The 20546-nt window shown below is 43.3% G+C and overlaps 1 protein-coding gene across 9 annotated transcripts in view; it reads right to left on the reverse strand.

The window, feature by feature from the left end:
• Window positions 1-973: 973 nt before the first annotated feature.
• The window catches only part of LOC146801731 (uncharacterized), a 55576-nt gene continuing 36003 nt past the window's right edge, over window positions 974-20546 (reverse strand). For 7 of the 9 annotated variants that reach the window (XM_085621205.1, XM_085621206.1, XM_085621202.1 and 4 more), the window contains 2 exons: window positions 19316-19372; window positions 974-1071 (listed from right to left, as the gene is read on the reverse strand). In XM_085621205.1, coding sequence (XP_085477331.1) covers window positions 19350-19372 — 23 coding nt within the window. In that variant the 3' untranslated portion in view covers window positions 974-1071; window positions 19316-19349. Of the gene's footprint in view, window positions 1072-3192; window positions 6208-19315; window positions 19373-20546 lie in introns of those variants that run through there. The other 2 variants (XM_085621201.1, XM_085621208.1) reach the window with 1 other exon arrangement.

Raw genomic sequence — 20546 nt, forward strand, 5'->3', positions numbered from 1 at the left:
GTGTGCTGGAAATGTGTTGGAATTTTACTCTGGATTAGGTCTGGCACTTGGGAATGTTCTAAAGGTGATGAATGTGTAGTTAGATATCCACTAGAAAAAATGATACAGAAGGTAGGTAACTGTTTCTCCATTCAGGAGTTTTCTGTACTCTGCATCATAGTTTTCCTTTTCAGATGATGAGGATGAGTGTAAAGTGGGGGCGGGGTGTTAAAATATCAAACTGGTTATGGAACCTTGCATGAACTTGATTTTGCTCTGGCAATTCTCATGACCTGATATATTTTCCATTGTAATATGATGTTGGGTTCTGGTGGGTTGGGTAATACTGATGAACGTAATATTGTATGATAAGATAATGACCTAGTGATATAAAATCCAGAGTTTTATCTTCAAAAAAATATTGGAAGCATTATTTGTTGGACGTCATGAAAATGTCTCTGGGCATCCAATTAAAATGTGCCCATATAAAGATGGCTTATCTGGTAAAATATTTTGATTACCAACAATCTAGATGAATTGATGGTTCTGAACTCATGGGGGTCTTTTTGCCTGTTTTGTCAGTGTTTTGGCTCTTACTCACAAGCTATTGTGAAAACGTGCCATACAAATGTACACTATCAGTTACTAGGCATTAACATTTGTTGCTCACTAGATGCCTCATTGTGCACAGCTTTACGATTCATTCTGAACTATATCCTTGGATATTTGATGTTGGGTCTGTGTGGTGCTGTGCATAGTGTACACATTGCACTGCATAATGATCTCATTTAGAAGCTTGCAAGATGGCACCAACCTTAAAGAAAAGAAGAGATTGAGACTCAAAATCATCAAAGTTGAAGAAATATTCGGATATAAGGTAAACAAGGTGGGTTTGAAGCGTCTTCTGAATCTCTGAGGTGATGGCATGGATTCATCTTGTAATTCCAACTATCTGACACAAAAGAACACAAATAAAACACTTGCAGGATACAGCTCAGTTTGATTTTTTATTTAATTCTCCAGCCAATTAATTCAGCTAAAGCTGGCAGAGAGTAACAGCCTCAATCGGTTTCCATTGTACGTCATGGAAATCTGTGGATTAAAAAAACGAAAATAATTAATGGTCATCACAGACCATCATATTCTTGACAACAAAACATATGAGGTGTAACAAGATAAGGTGTTTTGGTCTCTGCCAATCTTGTGGTGATTACTAATTGCGGTGAGGGTGCACGTCAGCTGCTGTGTGATGTATTTGTGGGTCAAATCTTTTTATTATCATTTTCAGAAAAGGCAAACAGCCTGCGCCGACCATCAGGAGCCAAACAATGTCCAATGTAGTGCATATGTACGTATTCGGTGAACATCTATAAATTCCAAATAATAATAATAGCCACCCTTAAATCCTCCCCAAATGTGCCCTCTCATTCTGTCGCCATCCCTTTAGATATCCACGACTGCACTCATCAGATCTGGAGCATAATTTGTCCTCCTACTTTTCTTTTATGCATTCCTAATAACTTCTCAAATTTGGGCTTGATCCCTCAATTCTACTGTTCTGATCAAGTGATTTTAAGCGCCCTCACGAACCTTGGACAAGCGATCTTCTTCAGTTTTCTCACACTCACACATGGTTTCCACATTTTTAGGTCTCGCGAGCCAAAGGCTCGAAGAGACATTTTATAACTGGGCTTTTCAAAGTGCTGCCGTGGCCTAAAGCTACAGTGCACGTGAACGTGCACGCGCGCAGCCGCCAATCACTGCTGCGCGCGCACCACTCGCGTGCTTGCCACACAGCGCTCCCGTCCAAGCGATCGCGATCAGTTTCGCTTTGATCGCGATCGCTATTACTTTCGTTTTCGGCCGCGCGGCCGAATGCTTGTTGTTTATTGCATTGCTTCATGCTTGTGCCAGTGCTCGATGCACGTCTGTGTTGTCCTCCCAACTTTTGTCTCCCCCCCGCACAGCCACCCGCCCTCTGTGTACACTCCCCCAGTGCCACACGCCCGTTTCTCCTTCTTTATTTTTATTTTTTTGTCAGCTTTCTGCATGCCACTCTGTGGGTCCTAGTTGTTTATTGCATTGCTTCATACTTATGGCAGTGCTCGATGCACATGTGTGTCGTCCTCCCCACTGTCACTCCCCCACCGCCACCCGCCCTCTGTGTGCCCCGCTCACTGCCACCCGCCCGTCGCGCCTTGTTTTAATTCGTACCTTCCTCTGCCGCTTGTTGCTGCTTGTATTTATTGCTGCAGCAAGGGATCCTTTACTGGTGCCGGCACCCGCTGTGCTGGCTACAGAGTTGCGTGGTACAGTCTCTGATGCCACGGGGACGACGTCACGTCGTGCTGCAGAACCGGTGTTTGTTATGGGAGGGTGGCTGGACAGTTTGCTCATGCCAATCATGGCTCTGGCGGTGCTGCCTGAGTGCTTGCACCAGCCGCTGTCAGCAGAGCTGCAGTATTAAAATCAATGCGCCCCCACAAATTCTATTGCTCCTGAGGCAAGGGAGAGACTGATTGTGACTGTTGCAGCGGCCAGTACTCTGGTGGTGGACTCAGGAGGCGGGTGGCAATCCCTCAACTGCTGCGGTGGCTGGCGCTGCAAAGTTAAAGCAAGTATAGACAGTAGCACTAGCCACCCGAGTGTGTTAGTAATACCATGGAGTCAGACCTCAAAAAAGGCACGTACGGTACTGCTGCTGGTCTCTTGAGATGCAGTGACTGTGTGCCTTCACTTTCTGCACTTTTATTTGAAATAGAGCCTGCCTTCCTCGAAGGAAGCATGTAGGGTACTTTAAGCTGCTGGCCTCCTGGGATGCCGCGACTGTGTGTCTTCACTTTCTGCACTTTAATTGAAATAGAGAATAGCCGGTTTTCCTTCTGCCTCGCCATCTCTAACACTCCCGACCAGAAGATATGTGTTTTAGAAGTGGGGTGTGCAGTGGGGGACTCACTGCATACCTGAGACTGCACATTGGACAGCTCTTCGGGAGAGCGAGTGCGGACAAACATGCAGAGTGCCGCACCGAGAGGTCTCTTGGCACATGTCCATGCGCTGATGTCTACAGCTCTCACACTTTGTAAACTCAAAGGCTGTGTTGAACCACTATTCATCTGTGGTAAATAAAATATATCTATCCATTACCGATCTGAATTTCATGCGAGAACTTTAACAAATAGCTCAGAATAATGAGAGGCAGAATCCGTGGTATAAGAGGTTTCTGAATGGGCTTTATTCCAAAATGGCCGACTCGAGTGGCGGCCTTCAGGTTCCGTCACCACGAGGGTTCAGGAAGTGAAGTACAATTCTTTATTATGAGACATACATATTTATAGTTATTACATTATAATGAAACGAATGTAGGAGGCGTAACATTTGATAAGAAAAGTGACATAAACGAAACTAGGCGTAATAAGGAGGAAAAAGAAACATAATTGGTTAAAGTTATCAAATATAGGCGGATCTATAAGATAATACTTGGCATAGATGCGCGCGCTGCAGCATGACGTGTAATTGACGTGTAACTAGGGGGTGAAGGGGACTTGACATTTAGCTCTACATGTGGAGACGAAAAGTCTGGGGTTATGTCAACCTAATCCCAAATCATATCTAACATCCTATGTTTAAAGAACTATGTTATCCACAAGGAAGGACTTCGAACATAATCTATTCTATACTGACTGTGTGCGTGCACAAATGTCTAAGTGTCTATGTGAGATGCAAGAGGCAGAAAACTTTCCATGGCAACTGGACTATGAATCACTTGAAGGGGCAGCTCTTTGCTCGAGAGCTAAAGGAAATGTTTACCTAAATCACTAGACAGGAATGCATCGGCTGAAGAGCAAAATAGATAATTCGAAGGTGAAATACAACTTCTTGGCAGACATGCTAAACCGGCCGAGGCAGGCACCGTTAGCTGCACAAGAAATAGGACAAAGTTCATGGATGCAGCTGCGAGCTCAAGCTGACGCTTGTCAGAGACAGAGAGCAGGGAAAGGCTTCGAGGACAGAATCGGGCCTACTTCGCCTGAACTGTGAAAATGGAGTAGCTAAGCCATATAAAGTCGGTGGCCTTTCCTATTTAGGAATTAACTATCCGGCCCATTGATGGCGGATCTGACAGAGAACATGTTGACGGTGGACGCACATGTATTTGCGTCTTCAAAACTGGAACTGGAGAGAACATACATGTACTTGTCACATGCATATAGAACCGTTGGGGTCCAAGATAGGGGACATAACTGACCAGGGAAATCCACTTTTCCACATTCCCTCCTTGTCCCCTTACTTGCCCATCAAGAAACATTAATCTTCATTAATCCATCGATTTGCTCATCGAGCATCATTTCTTCTTCTTTCTTTTTCCGGGGTTTTGAACGAAAACCTTGATGTGGAATACACGATGTGGCACACAGACCACAAATCGCTGGTCCACATTGCAGACATAAGCAGCAACTGAATAGTATAAGAAGGCCAATACCTAGGAAGGATAGAACTCTCCATCCCCAGGCTGATATCAGACTCCAAAACCACCCGGACCAAGTCCAAGTGCCTGGATCTTCGTGTATCTGGCTCACAATCTTATGAAGGCGTGTTATAGCTTTATATACAGATGGTGAATTTCTTGGTATGAATATGCAGCAGCTGGATCCGATGACCCTACAAGCTCCGCCCCTATCGGCCAAGATGACGTCAAGGACAAGCCGATTTTGAAGGACAACGATCCTCATCACTGATTGTTCCTCTGTCAGATTGCCTAGGGCGGCTATAGTTTCATTCACTACAGCTTCAAGGGTCTTGGTTAGTCTACGTATCAGTTTACTATTAGAAATTGTACCTATATATGGGAAAATACCTTTATTGAAATCTACATACTTGTCCCATGCTGTCTCAGTATAATCAACAACTGGGAGATCTCTTCGCTTTCTATTGTGTGCTAAACGAGTATTTCGATAATAATCAGGAGGAGCTAAGAAAACAGGTGGCAAAAGAAATGCAATGTAACAGGTACCATCCCAATCCAGGGGTAGACGCATGTATGCCGTCTGACCACATATAAAGTAGGAATGGCGGGAAGCTCTAAATGAACATTTTCCTTCATCACTATATTCTACTGTAGTGACACATTTGCTATGGCCCATAGGTATGGAACCAACTTTTCTTACACATAATTCACCTTTAACTGGGAATACTGACATGGTGGGCAAAATTAACTCAACTTCGGATTTGACATTCAGAATCATGAGATTAGGTGTAAAATTACCTAAGCGATATACTTCATTTTCTAGATCAGTACCTGTTCTACTAGGGTGACCCTCCTTGTCAGGGTGACAGACCTTGTATAACACTATATTCAGATTTCCCCATATCCAATGGTGTTGGTAAACTGCTGTGTTTGAATCTATAGAATTCAATAAACTAAACCATGCTCCACAGGTGCCATTATATGTGAATGGATGTGGAAAGAAAGGCAGAACTCCTTTGTTATTCTGATAGGGAGGGAGTCGACCACACACCCAACAATTAGTGGCATTACTAGTCTGGTGAGAATGATGTAACATACTAATGAAAGTGTTATTACGCAGCGCAAGTCTGTAGGACAACTCATGTGGGGGTAGGTCACTAAAAGAATGTTCATCAGTTATATTAATAGCACGCCTAGAGACAGGATAATACATATGCAATAATATACTTGCAGTAACTATTATAAAACTTAAGAAAAACAAAATTAATAAAGTCACAATACAGTGGCTACGCAGTAATTTACAGTATGCATGTCTTTTCATTATGATTCGGCATTTTTCATGATTCAGGCCTAAAGGAGACATGTCAGGACAGATTCAACCGCTTCACCTTGGAGAGGACTTAAACAATCAAATCGTCCGACAGTGTAGGCCTGGGCCTAAGTTTTTGTTTATAAAGTTCGGAGCTACTGGCCTCAGCCAAAGGTAGCTTTGAGTCAATGGAGTCAATAGGAGAAGATGCACGGGAAGTATTGTTCATATCAGGAGGAAGTCCATGAAATTTTTTAATATGACTGGAATGGAGCCAGCCCTTCCTCCCTTCGATCTTCACGGCTGTTCTTGTTGTCAACAGGACCTGTCTAGGCAACTTCCACCTGGGCTCCAGTTGGCTTTTCCTGTCGAAATTCCGAACGAGGACGAAATCCCCGGGAACCACGTCATGGGGTTTCACCTCAGTGTTGTCAGGGAAAGCTGCGACCACCTGTGAACGAGAAGATTGTAGTGCAGACATCAAGGAAGCCAGGTAATCTGTCAGCATATTACAGTCAACATCAGTTATTTTACGCGGTATAGGCGTCCCCCACATATTTGGTGGTCTGCCAAAGATCACCTCATACGGGGATAGCCCTGTTCGAGAGTGTGGTACCATTCTCATATAAAACAGTGCAACTGGTAAGGCTACTATCCAGTCAACACCTTTTTCCTGGCATATTTTTGACAATCTGATTTTCAAAAGTTGATTATGTCGTTCCACGAGACCTGCTGCCTCGGGGTGTCGGACACAGTGGAACTTCCACTGATATCCCAATAGAAGCGAAACATGTTTCATTAATTCAGATGAGAAGGGTTGGCCGTTATCTGAATATACCACACGTGGTAAACCGTACCGTGGGAAGAATTCTCGAACTAGCTGTTTGGCAGTAGTCGGGGCAGTGTAATCTGATACAGGATACGCCTCTGTCCAACGAGAGAGAGCGCAGACAACTACGAGAACATATTTGAATCCTCGACAACGTTCCATCTGAATATAATCCATCTGGAGGACTTCAAAAGGATGATCAGGAGGCTGAAATCCACCCTGTTGTACGGGAACACTCTTTCCCGGATTAAACTGACAACATATCATACAGGTACGAACTTTTTGTTTAGCGGCTGCTCGCAAATGTTTGTTAAACCAAATGTGCTGAATGCTGTCTAACATAGCCTTCTCTCCTAAATGTGCGGGACTGTGAACTGTAGCTATAATGACTTGAACCATGGAATCAGGGAGAAACCACACGGATTTCTCTTTCGTCATCCATCCTTGATCTGTCTGGATCCCTCCTAGTTCAGTCCACTTCTTTATTTCTTCTGCTGTGGCATGTGTCTGTATGTCAATTACATCAAGTGTGGGATCCTTAATTGTCATACACTGTGTTGGTGTCTGAACTATTGGCTTTGTCATGTCGGATGTACGAGTCTGAGCAGTCTGTTTGGCTGTTCTGTCAGCTAAATCATTGCCTTGAGAAATGATATCAGTAACCTTCGTGTGTGCTTTGCATTTCATAATAGATATTGCAGTCGGTAAATGAATCGCGTCTAACAGAGCATGAATGAGGGACCCGTGTTGAATATGTGTTCCATGAGAAGTTAAATAACCCCTCTCCCGCCAAAGCACTCCGAAGTCATGTACGACTCCAAATGCATAACGTGAATCAGTATATATGTTGACTTTCTTGTCTGTGGCTTGAATACAGGCTTGTGTTAGAGCAACAAGTTCTGCTGCTTGGGCTGACAGAGTATCTATACAGTTTGTTTCAATAACTTCAGTGTCTGTGGTGACTGCGTATGCGGCAACTAAATTTCCTGTACTTGTCCTCATACATGAACCATCTACATATAACGTCAAGTCTGGATCTAGCAATGGAACGTCTGTTAAGTCTTGTCTGGGTTTTGTCTTTATTTCAATAACTTCGATACAATCATGAGCTAGTGGGTCGGTTCCAATTACTGGTAAAAGTGTAGCAGGATTCAGTGTATTACAACGTCTGATTTCTATGTGTGGCTGAAACAATGTCAGTTCGTAACCAGTAAGTCTTGCTATGGTCAAGTGTTGCGTTTGCGTTCGGTTCACAAGAACCTCTACTGCATGCGGTACTTGTACTGTCAATGGATGTCCTAATACTATGGCATCGCTTTGTCTGATTGCTAAAGCTGTCGCTGCTACTGATTTCAGACACGCAGGCAAAGCCTGAGCTACGGGATCTAATGTACTGGAGAAATAAGCACATGGCTTACATGCTCCTGCTTGTTCCTGAGTGAGTACCGACAAGGCAGTACCTACACGTTCTGTAACAAAGAGTGTAAAATGTTTACTGTAACATGGTGTCGCTAGAACTGGTGCTTGACATAGAACTTTCTTTAAGCTCTCAAAAGCTAGTGTGTGTTCCTGAGTCCAAGGGAGGACAGTCGACGTGGCTGCCTCCTGTGTTGTCAATTGAATAAGTGGCTTCGCTAGAAATGCATATTGGGGAATCCACTGTCTACAGTATGAAGTGAGGCCTATAAAAGCCCGCACTTCCTTTTGCGTCTGCGGTATTGGCATGTTTGCAATTAACTGGATGCGGTCAGGTGTAAGCTGCCTTCCCTCCTTGGACAGCGAGTGACCAAGATAAATAACTCGCTGAACACAGAATTGCAGCTTAGAAGGGGACACCTTGTGCCCCTTGTCGGCTAGAAAATGTAAAACTGTCAATGAGGCTTTTTCACATTCGGGTTCGCTTCGTGCGGTGATCAGCAGATCATCGACGTATTGAAGCAATGCGGTGTTAACGGGCATGTGTATACTGTCAAGTTCTCGTTTCAGTGCTTGGCTATAGATGCTGGGGCTTTCTGTGAATCCTTGGGGAGCGCGGGTGAATTTAAAGCTTCGTCCATTCAAGCTAAATCCGAATAAGTATTGGCTCTCCGGATCTATTGGGACGCTGAAAAAGGCATTCTTGAGATCAATTACGGTAAAGAATGTAGCTTGAGAATCAATGGCTGTCAGTAATGATGAGATATCGGGGACCACGGGGAATTGTGGCACAATGCATTTGTTTAATTCACGCAAATCAATCACTAATCGATATACTGGTGGGGCCATAGGATCAGTTCGTTTAAGAATCGGAATTATCGGTGAATTACACACATTGGAGTTAGTTTCTACAACCACTCCTTGCGCGACTAGCTCGTCAATGATTTTCAGTAAAGCCACTACAGCATCTGGTGGTAACTTGTATTGTCGCATTCGTGGTAGTACCACTCCTGCCTTCAGTGTGACTCGGTATGGTGTAATGTTCATGCAGCCAACATCAGTAGGGCCTTGTGCCCATAGATGCGCTGGTAAGTTCTGTAGTCGGGAATCCATGTCTCTGGATACATAGTGACCTTTAAAATCACGTAAAAACAATCTTACTCCTTCCGGAGAACAACAAATAATAGCCCCCAGGGCTTTCAATGTCTTTATGCCTAACAAATTTTCCGGACATGATTTGGTAAGTAATAAGTCTGTAGTTCGTGTCAAGGGACCTATCGTAAGTGGAAGTGGCTGTGTTACTTCATTAACAATAGGCTTTCCTGAAAAACCAAGGGAAACATTTTTAGAGCCTGAGAGGGGTGCCCCTGGAACTTCACTACTTTTTATGGTTGTTCGACTTGCCCCTGTATCGAGTAAAAATTTTCTGTCATGACCTAATAATTCACTATGGACATAAGGTCCTTCTTGATCAACTGGAATCTCGATAAGGGGTAAGTCAACTTCCCTCTCTAGGCTGCTTCATGCGTAACGTTGGTACTCAGGGTATTCATACTGTGCGGTCTGATACATTTGTCGTGATGTTACTTGTGTGGCAGCCGCAGGCAATGGTGGTGCAGCTGGCACAAATTGTATGGGCTGTTGTGCAGCTGGCATAGACTGTTGCTGACCTGGCATGGACTGTCCATGCTGCATAGTTCCTTGTTCACTCTGATCTTGTCTGACTAATCGTGGTCTCTCTTTTGCAATACCTGAGGCTATATTACGTTTCAGAACTTGACAATCGTGTACATAATGGCCTGGCTGCTTACAGTAATTGCAGGTTCCTTTTACAGGAACTGCAGAATCTCCAGAATGTGTCGCACCCTTTTTATGACCATCCGCTTGTACTGTCTGGGAAACTAGCATTTTCATTTTAGTATCTTTCATGCGTCTATGCTCGTGTTCTTGTTCATCCCTAATTCTATTGTGATGATACTGTAACATTTGTAGCATTTGTGACGGAGTGTTACCTTGCCAGGTACTCTCGAACTTCAATATTCTATTTTTCACTGGAGGTAATGCATTTTCTACCAATTTTGTCACAAACAAATGTGGATATGAGTCACTGCTTGCTTTTATACCACTATTTATACCAAAACATTTTTCAAATCGGGCATAATAATCACTTGTGTCTTCATCTTGCTTTTGTTTACAGGCTGAGATTGCACCCCAATCTTCCTTTTTAGTAGTTAATAAACGTGGCAGTACTTGTACTAGTAAACCTGGTAACAGCTTGACTTTATCCCCGAGCCCTGACCCTGGAGCTCGATCCCTTTCCTCCGCTGCTAATGCGGTCCAATCTATCTTTTGGTCTCCCACTTCCCACTCCTTTTCTTTCAGTTTTTCATAAATGCCAGCAGGTAAAAGCACCTTTAATATCGTCATAATATCAGGAAAGGTGTACTCTCCCATCATTAACATGTCTTTAATTTCTCGGTGGAAACCCGCTGGGTCTTTGTCATGACTGGGCACTACTTTCTTCATTTCTAGTAATTCCATTTTTGATATGGGTGTATAAACAAATACACGATGAAACTCATTATCATCGCCCTTTATCGGGTGCACCTCTCGTAAGGGATTCTGTCTATCCATGTAGTACCGTGTTTCTTCTTTGTTGGGGATCGAAAAAGGATCCGTATTTTCTAAAAGAATGTACTGTTTACGTGACATTAATATTTCTTTAATTAACTTGTTACTGGATCCTCTCCATCTATTCGTGAGAAGTTCTGTTAGCATATCAGGTAAGGGACCAGGATCAGCATGTTGGCTCTTATATTGTATAAGAAGTTGCTGGATCATATAAATCCCAGCTAAACATTGTTCGTCTGGACTGAGGTTCAAAAACGCGTGTGCTACTGTCACGTCACCATATTTACCGGGACTGTCCATCCAATGAACAGCTGCCCTTGCTAATTCTTGTTCGTCCATAGAATCGAGGAGGTGGTAACCCCTTCGTTCCCGGAGTATTTTATCTGCGGCTTGAAACAAACGCTCGGGAGATTTCATATTTATTATAGTTGGACGTGTAGAATGTATCGGATCAGAAAAACCTCCGGTATTATTGCAGGACCTTCCTCTGCCCACATAGGCTATGGTGTCTGCCTGTCTTCCTGAATCTCCTGAGTCAGACTCTTCATTCTGTTCAAACTCGTCTGTTTCCAATCTCTCTGCATGTATGCGTTCTACTTCTTTCCTAATTTTTCGGCACATGGCTACTATACTTCCTTGTTTATCATGTTTTCCATCGGATATATTCTGACTCCATTTAGTGAGGATCTGCATTATTTCCGGGTCTACCCCCGGTCGGTCTTCATTTCTGATCACACAATTTATGAAGAAACGTAACAATTCTCCCTGTATCTCAACTTTCTGATATTCCATAGCTCCGTTAATGCATTCAGGATCTTTCCCTGTTTGGACAAAATGATATATGTTATCTAGATGCGCGGCCATTCCTGGCAGCCTTCCTAGAAATAACGCAGCTCGTCTAATACGTAACGATGTTATAATCATTTCATCCCCTTTACCAGGCACCGGGTCATATCTGCAATCTACCATAAGATCCTTAAGCGTACGGTTATTTATAAGTTTGGGCGTACGTGCATGTGCTGATTCCTGGAAAGAAAATTTACTCCCTCTGGGTGGCGTAAAAGGAAGGCTAGTAGCACCTCCAGTAGCCCCCTCTGAGGTGTCGAACGTGAAAGGATTCGTTGAACGTGCCACAGCCACTACAGGTGTAGACACGGCTGTGGAAACAGTTGCGGGGACAGACGCGGAAACAGATGTGCTTGCCGGAGCTTGTGTCGTGACTTGTGTCGGAGCTTGCTGTGGTACCGGGACAGGAACTTGATCTTGACGTTGAGCCCCCCCAGCAGCCGGTCTGTGCGGTGCGGGGTTAGCATATTCGGGAACTGTATCATCTAAATATGAAGAAAGAAAAATATCTTCTGCCGTTCTAGGATGTCCTTTAGGATGTACTTTTATTGGAAACAATGGGGTTGGCAAGTCTTTAGGTATAGCCGTAGTGGCTTGAGGCAGACCCTCGGCCAGAAGGGGATACATCCCTTTCATAAGGGCATTTCTTTGCCTCTCTGTTTGTTCTGCTTGTACTCGTGTACCTTCTTCAATCAACTGCTTCTCTCGAACCTTATTTGCACTTTCTTTACTTCTCTCTTCCTGTCTTAGCGCCTTTTCGGTGCGCCTATGCGACTCTTTACGCCATAATTCAATAGCGTCTTTCTGTGACTGTCTAGCTTTCCTCTTCCACAACTCTTCTTCTACTTTCATGATACATTCTGCATCCCAGGTCCCAGCTACGGGCCATCTCTGATTCTCTGGTAACTCTTTGGTGTAGTCCACCCATAGATCTAGAAATAATATGGCATCTAAGCCATGTTTATGGTACATGAAATGTCCTGGAGTGTCCCTAGGAGGGATAGGGACTGCCTCCTCAAGCACCCCTTTTCGAGTAGTAATTTGTCTTAACTTTGAAAAGAGCGGCATATTGACAACAGCTAATCTGGTACTTACTCTTGAACGGAACTGATCTGATACTTAATCTTGAACACACTTAAGACAAAAACACAATAATGAACAAAGCACAGTAAAACAATCATTCATACCACAATATGCAGGACATTTAGCACGTTTAAAAATAAAATACTAAACATTTTGAAAATGACCAACAATGATGACAGTCTGCATAACTAATCACCAAGCAGAATTCTTGACAATAACTAGATACTTCGGAATACTTGATATACGGCTAAACCGTACATATACACTGCTAAACAGTGCAGACCGGATTTGTGTACCCAAATCCGTCTTGACCGGCACAACCTATGTGCACGTCAACACGCCTCCCCGGCGATGGTACTCACCGAGTAGCTCCTTGAAACGGAAGGCCTCAGAGAATGGACTGGATTTCGGACATCGGACCCTCTGGACATCGGGACTTCGGAAGACCTGGTGGGCCTCTGTATACCTCGGATCTTGCTCTCTCAGCTAGGCTCTGGTCGGGATACCTTGCGCTTCTCACCGCCTCGTCTGGGTTGATCGCAGCCTCAGTCGCCCCCGCTTGACCGGAGGGAGCTACAGGAAATCCTGCTGGTACGCGTTATGGTCCGTCCAGCTGTGGCAGGAGACCGGGCCTGCAACGCACCGCCGGCGCGTGAGATGAGAAGGTGTCCCTGTTCGGGCGCCATTATGTGGTAAATAAAATATATCTATCCATTACCGATCTGAATTTCATGCGAGAACTTTAACAAATAGCTCAGAATAATGAGAGGCAGAATCCGTGGTATAAGAGGTTTCTGAATGGGCTTTATTCCAAAATGGCCGACTCGAGTGGCGGCCTTCAGGTTCCGTCACCACGAGGGTTCAGGAAGTGAAGTACAATTCTTTATTATGAGACATACATATTTATAGTTATTACATTATAATGAAACGAATGTAGGAGGCGTAACATTTGATAAGAAAAGTGACATAAACGAAACTAGGCGTAATAAGGAGGAAAAAGAAACATAATTGGTTAAAGTTATCAAATATAGGCGGATCTATAAGATAATACTTGGCATAGATGCGCGCGCTGCAGCATGACGTGTAATTGACGTGTAACTAGGGGGTGAAGGGGACTTGACATTTAGCTCTACATGTGGAGACGAAAAGTCTGGGGTTATGTCAACCTAATCCCAAATCATATCTAACATCCTATGTTTAAAGAACTATGTTATCCACAAGGAAGGACTTCGAACATAATCTATTCTATACTGACTGTGTGCGTGCACAAATGTCTAAGTGTCTATGTGAGATGCAAGAGGCAGAAAACTTTCCATGGCAACTGGACTATGAATCACTTGAAGGGGCAGCTCTTTGCTCGAGAGCTAAAGGAAATGTTTACCTAAATCACTAGACAGGAATGCATCGGCTGAAGAGCAAAATAGATAATTCGAAGGTGAAATACAACTTCTTGGCAGACATGCTAAACCGGCCGAGGCAGGCACCGTTAGCTGCACAAGAAATAGGACAAAGTTCATGGATGCAGCTGCGAGCTCAAGCTGACGCTTGTCAGAGACAGAGAGCAGGGAAAGGCTTCGAGGACAGAATCGGGCCTACTTCGCCTGAACTGTGAAAATGGAGTAGCTAAGCCATATAAAGTCGGTGGCCTTTCCTATTTAGGAATTAACTATCCGGCCCATTGATGGCGGATCTGACAGAGAACATGTTGACGGTGGACGCACATGTATTTGCGTCTTCAAAACTGGAACTGGAGAGAACATACATGTACTTGTCACATGCATATAGAACCGTTGGGGTCCAAGATAGGGGACATAACTGACCAGGGAAATCCACTTTTCCACACATCTACGAGCTACAAATCTCACATAATTAGCCGCAGATTCATTCACTTTCTTGCGCTCTCTTTCTAAGTGTCTCCCTCTCAAAATCTCGCTCTACCATCCTCCCTCTTTCTCTCCCAATTTACTAGACCACCCATGTCTCCCAATCTCTCCCTCTCTCTAGTCCCTCTCTCTTTCTCACATTTCCCTATCGCTTCTCCTCATCTCTCTCTCTCCCTCCCTCTCTTTCTGTATCTCTCACCTTACCCATCCCTTTGTCTTTTCACCCCACGCTCACCCTCTATCTCTTATTTAACCCACCCATCCTTCTCACTCAATATCTCACTCCCTCTCTATTTATCTTTCATGTAACCCACCCCGTTGTCTTATCTCTCCCCCTCTCTTGCTCTCGTCTTACTACTTACCCCAAGTCGCACCATCTCTGTCTCTCCTTCTCTTTCTCTATCACCTTACCCACTCACCTCTGTCTTCATCTCTCTCCCCTTTCTCTCTCTCCTTACCCACTCACCTGTCTTCATCTCTTTCCCCTTTCTCTCTCACGTCTGTCTTCATCTCTCTCCCCTTTCTATCTTGCTCTCTCTTCGTGCCCATTCACCCATGTTGCCCCATCTCGTTCTCTGTCCTTAACATCTCTTGTTTCTTCTCATCTATTTCTCTATTTCTCCCGTCTGTGTTTTCCGTATTGCTCTCCCCCATCTAACATACTTAGCTCTCTTTCGTTTCTCTGTCTGCCGAAGTATCTGCCTCTTATCTCCATCTGTCTCTTGTTTCTATGTCTGCCACCCTATCTCCCTCTTGGCTCCATTTATCCGCTGCCCCAGTCAGAGCACTTCAAATGCTTACATTTTCCAAAAATGTAAAATAAATATTTCATTTAAGCTACCTTACAGGGGTGAGGCAAGACACACACCAGAGTGTGTGCATGTATATGTGCGCGTGCATGCCTGCGTGCATGTGGGTGTGCAGATATGCACAGGTATGTGTGAGTGCCTTTGTGCTTGTATATATGTGCATGCATGTGTGAGTGTGTAAATGTATCTCCTCTTGGTAATGTTGTATATGTATGTGCATGCTTACTTATGTGCATGTCTATGTGCACGTCTGTGTCTGCTTGTATGTGCTTATGCCTGCATGCGTGTGTGTGTGTGTGTGCATGCTTGTGTGGTTGCATCTGTGACAGTAACTACTGGCTGGAGAAAAGATTGACCACATTAGTACCAGTTTAATACTTGAATTCAACAATCAACAACTGTACGGTGACAGATTAAACTTTCAAGAGACCATGCCAGTGCCCAGCACCACGTGTCATGCTTTTTTGATTTTGCTTTCATTTGAGCTACTATGTGTTTGTTGTGTGATCTGAGATTATGCAGTAGGTTGTGGATTATGTGTCATGTTTGTGAAATAAATAGTCCTGTTTAAAATCTTGTGGCTTCAGAAGCATATAATTGCATTGTTGTTACTTTTTTTCCATCCAGCATATGATATTACTCTTGTCTCCCCTCCCTCATAACCTATTTCCCATTTTCTGGTTCTACAGCACCACAAGGCGATACGAATGGCAATAGCACTATGCAAATATCATCACTACACTACATACAAAAAACAAAAGTAAAAAACATTGTCATTTCTAACACCAAGAGCTCTAGCTTTCAAATATGCGAGACCTATTGCATTGCAAATGCTTGTTACTAATTGATGCCCTTCTCTTTTTACTGACATAGACATTTTTTCCATTCCTATGAGCTCCCAAATCTTGTACAACCATGTCCTATAACCGGGCAGCTCAGCTCTACCCCACATAGCCAGCAACACCTGCATACCTGCACAGAGCAGCAGAGTAATCAGACACCACCTCAGAGAATATGCAGTGTATGATAAAGTGTCTTACACCAAAATTAAGGTAAGATAAGCATCAACTGCCTCATGTATGGTGCTTTGGCATAGGGCAGCCCAGCAAGGCACCTTGGTCTGCTACCCTACGCCAAAGTGAAACGGGCAAAATTCACCCTATTTAAGCAATTCAGTGCATTCCTGTCCTTTCTCTCTGCGTTGGTGCCGTTTCGGCAACTTAGCTTCAATGTATTGACCCTTGCACCATTCTGCAAGAAAGCCTATATTGCTTGCAGGATTCCTTTTGTGTGGGAAGGGGTAACTTTCTGCACAAAAACAATCCCCTGATATGATGTCCTCTTTCATGTGTGCTGCTGATTGCAGCAAATAAGGAAAAGAGGAAAAAACAAAGAGGAATAGACATATTTCTCCTTGTTACACATCATCAAGGGAGGCACACAGATTTGCCACTTCTTCAGGTTTACATCCCCATGTAAATCTAGTCAGCCTCAAATTCCATGGGTGTATCATGGGAAAACCGACCGCAACACCCATGAAATGTCTCCCAGGCCCAGAGCAAGACGAAGCAGCGATTTGCTCTGTATCAACTTACTCATGATTTATGAGGTCACCCAAAGCCACACAGGGTGCTTGGGTGGCATCATGAATCGAAATGAGAGCCCTGCATCGCACATGTAACACTTTACATGGTGCAGGGCTCTCATAAATGAGTCCCCAAGTCTATTTATTCAAGTACTTCTGCCCATTATCTTATCAGCTTTAGGCATTCTCACAACAAATGGAGCAGAGACCCCGTACTGCCACACTCCCTCCAACAGACAGCGCTTCGACCCCTATTCCACTGATGGATCCATGGTGGAGTGTAGTACCAATGTACTGCTATGTTTAAAGAGTTTCTTTCATTGCTTCTCTGGATGCACTAGTTGCAGACCTGGAGAAAATGCCCTTCCATTCTCTGCCAGTTATCACCCCAATTCTCATCCCCATTATTTCTGTCCTGTAGTTTCATGGCTTGACGAAATCATATTTATAAATCTAGAGCAGAACTTGTTTCTCATCGCTAGTATCTATCTCTCAAATCTAGTCAACCATAGTATTATATATTTATTTGTAAATTGTGCTTGTAGATAGAATCACTGATGTCTGTGTTTATTTAAGTAAATGATTTCTACGGTGAATTGCAGCGCTGATGGTCTTTTGGGTGTCTGGGCCATGTGTGATACCAGGTAAAGTTAAGGGCAGTTTCGAGGCAAAGTTCTGCAGCTTTTGGATGCTTTTAATGAGCGGTCATGGTGGAGCATTTGTGGAATCAGTAGGGCTTAATCTCTCTTGTGAGCCTGGTGATGTCTGAAAGAGTGTCAGAGGCTTCCATGCCCAGGCCAGGTTTCAGGGGATTTTTGCATGTATGTGGGTATGTATATGAATTTACATAACACAAAACCAGCACCAAACCAATAGAGAGAATTATAACGAACGAGGGAGTAGTAGATCAAGGAGAGGGGTGGGTTGATTGGATAAAGACAGGGAAACAGGTGAACTCTGCAGGTAGGTGTCTAGGTGTTGGTGACAGGAGGAATAGAGAATGTGGCAGTGGGAGCTACTTCGGGTAGGGTTGAAAGAAACAGAGGTGTCATTAATGGGGTAGGTTGTGTAGTAGATTCAACTCGGAGCACAGTGTACTTGAAAATCGTAGGCGCCTTTCAATAGAGTTTTTCTACCATATTTCTTGTATTTGAATCTGAAACAAATGTGTAATTTTGAATTCTCAAAACATGGTTGTGGCTGAAAATCTAATGGGCAAAAGGTCTCTCTAGCTGAAAACACTAAACAGCCTAGCATCCTTTAAGAAATGTATTACATTTAATAAGGCTCTGCTATTTCCCAAACTAGAATTTTGTGTCATGGGGACTATTTACAGATTGGTGGATAGGGTAAACGTGGTGGAGTACCCTGTCCACCAAACTGATGGTCCACCTTCTCTATTTAGAGCTGAATGATCTGTCAAAATTAGGGCAGTGAAGCCACCCCCCAGCAAAAAAAATGTGACTAATGATTTGACAGATATCAAGTCATCGTTCTAAATATCTCGGACAGGTCGCCCCATTCAGGGCAAACAATCTGATATGCTCATTTGCATGTTTGGGCCCACCAGGAAAAGCCTGGTGGCTCCCAACAGAAAGAATTAAATTAAATAATCCCCATAAACTGGAGGAATATCCTGAGAGTATGTTTTTTCTAATACAAACTCCCACTTTGAGAGTTACTTTTGAAAAAAAAGTGGTCGGCTGAAACATGGTGGCTGCTCAGCAAACTTACAATGTCTCCAAAGTAGCTCTCGTGGTGACGGTGGCATCTCTGAATGCACTGAGGTCAGCACCAGGCAAGCAAAGATCTATAAATATGGCAGGTGTTATTCTGCCAGGTTGGCTCAAGGTATGACCTCCACCCTGCCGGTAGACCACCCAACACAACTTTTAATGACCCCAATAGAATGGGCCACTTAAATAGAAGTACTAACATCTAGAGGATTCCAAACCAAGTGGCCAGACTCTGCTCGAGCTAGAAGAAGCCAGATAATAACACTCTGCTTGAAACGCTTCCCAATTTTGCTGATCTGTATTTCACTTTTTAATTTCCCCCTCGTATACTTTCCATCAAGGCAATACCAGAGCTTTATTAAATTTAATATTGTTGTTCATTTGCATTCTAATGATCACCATTCGTGGCAAAATAATTTGAAAGTTGGGAATAATCAAGGCAGCTAGAATTTGTTTTGAAAAGCCAAGGTGTAGGTGTATATTTTTCTCAGTTTTTTGGGTGGCAGTGTATCTTCAAACTCTTGTGATCCTGGGAATCAACACTTGTTGCCAAGGCAACAACTAGAACTGCAGAGAATGTATTTAAACAGTGAGGTGGCCATGGTAATGGTAATTTGTTAACATGCATCTGATGGAAAGAATTCAATCAATTTCAGGGGAATGTTTGGGATATACAATATAGATTACTTATACCTCTTACTTATACCTCTTTCAGGTTCTATTGTGTTACCCCATTCTTACCATGCTAGAATGAGTGATACAAGAATCGTCCTATTTAGTTATGAGGATGGTGTTTCACTGTAAACAGAAATAAGAGATTTGAATATGTTAGCTCATGTTTTTTCACAGTTGTACAAAGCTTATAAAGTGCAACTAAGTCATAACATTATCACTTAGAGCTGCTAAGAAAGGCAAACTGTCTAAAAATAACACCTGACAATGTAATGTTATCAGAAAAGAGACAAACATACAGTAATAGAAATGTATTTACATTTTTAGCTGAAATGTCAATATATGCTGAGAGTGTTCCATATGCAAGAGCAAATAATTCACCATAAAGTATATAAACAAACAAAATAATTTGTGTTGAAGGGACCTCTTAGAGCCGGACACACAACCTGGTTTTCTCTAATTTTGTAGTTACCCCTGAAGAAGGGCTAAGGTAGCCTGAAATGCATTGGGTTGATATGATTAAGACTGCCATGGAGGAAAATGAATTACTGCGTGCTTTAGAGAAAGGCCTGGAAGGCACATCTTTTGCATTAGAAGAAAAGAGAAATCATGAAGCCTTACATGAGATTGGTGAAACCAATGAAAAGTCAATGGACAAAATGGAATAGCATTGTCACACATGGATTACAGAATGAAAATGAAGTCTCTTTGAATCTTTATGGAATTATACTGTGCAACTGGGACAAGGGCATAACTGTGCTCCAAATCTTATGAACTTACATATGCATGACATTGGGGCAGGGCGCGAGCCCAGGCTGCACGCAGGAGCAAAACATAGAATAACTTTGAAAAAATTAAATATAATAAAGGTGTTCATTCTATCATCTATTTGGACACTATCTGCCACAGTGCCACATGGTTATATTTTAGTGAACACAGTGGCAGTTCCTATTTAAGCCTCTTCTATTTTCCTTCTGTACTGTCTTTATGAGTCTGTCATCTCTTTTTAGGAAGTGTGAGGTTTTTAAACACATGCAGAAATCTTGACATCATGCCTGCATCTTATGTTTGCTGACATTTATCTTTGTGAGGATCTGAGGAGTTTTTTAAATTCAAATCATCATTTTCTAGAAGGTTTTATGCTGCTCGAGAGATATTCTTCTCCAGATTGCAAATTCTGCGTGTTGGGCATCGTGATCTTCACGAAACTTCCACCGGAAGTCCGATGATATGTTCGCGATCGCACACTCTCGCCGGACCGTGTCGTCGGTGAAGGCAGGCATCCAGGTAAGGTGCTATC

Source organism: Triturus cristatus, chromosome 8 (assembly GCF_964204655.1).
Source record: "Triturus cristatus chromosome 8, aTriCri1.1, whole genome shotgun sequence".
Taxonomy (NCBI): Eukaryota; Metazoa; Chordata; class Amphibia; order Caudata; family Salamandridae; genus Triturus; species Triturus cristatus.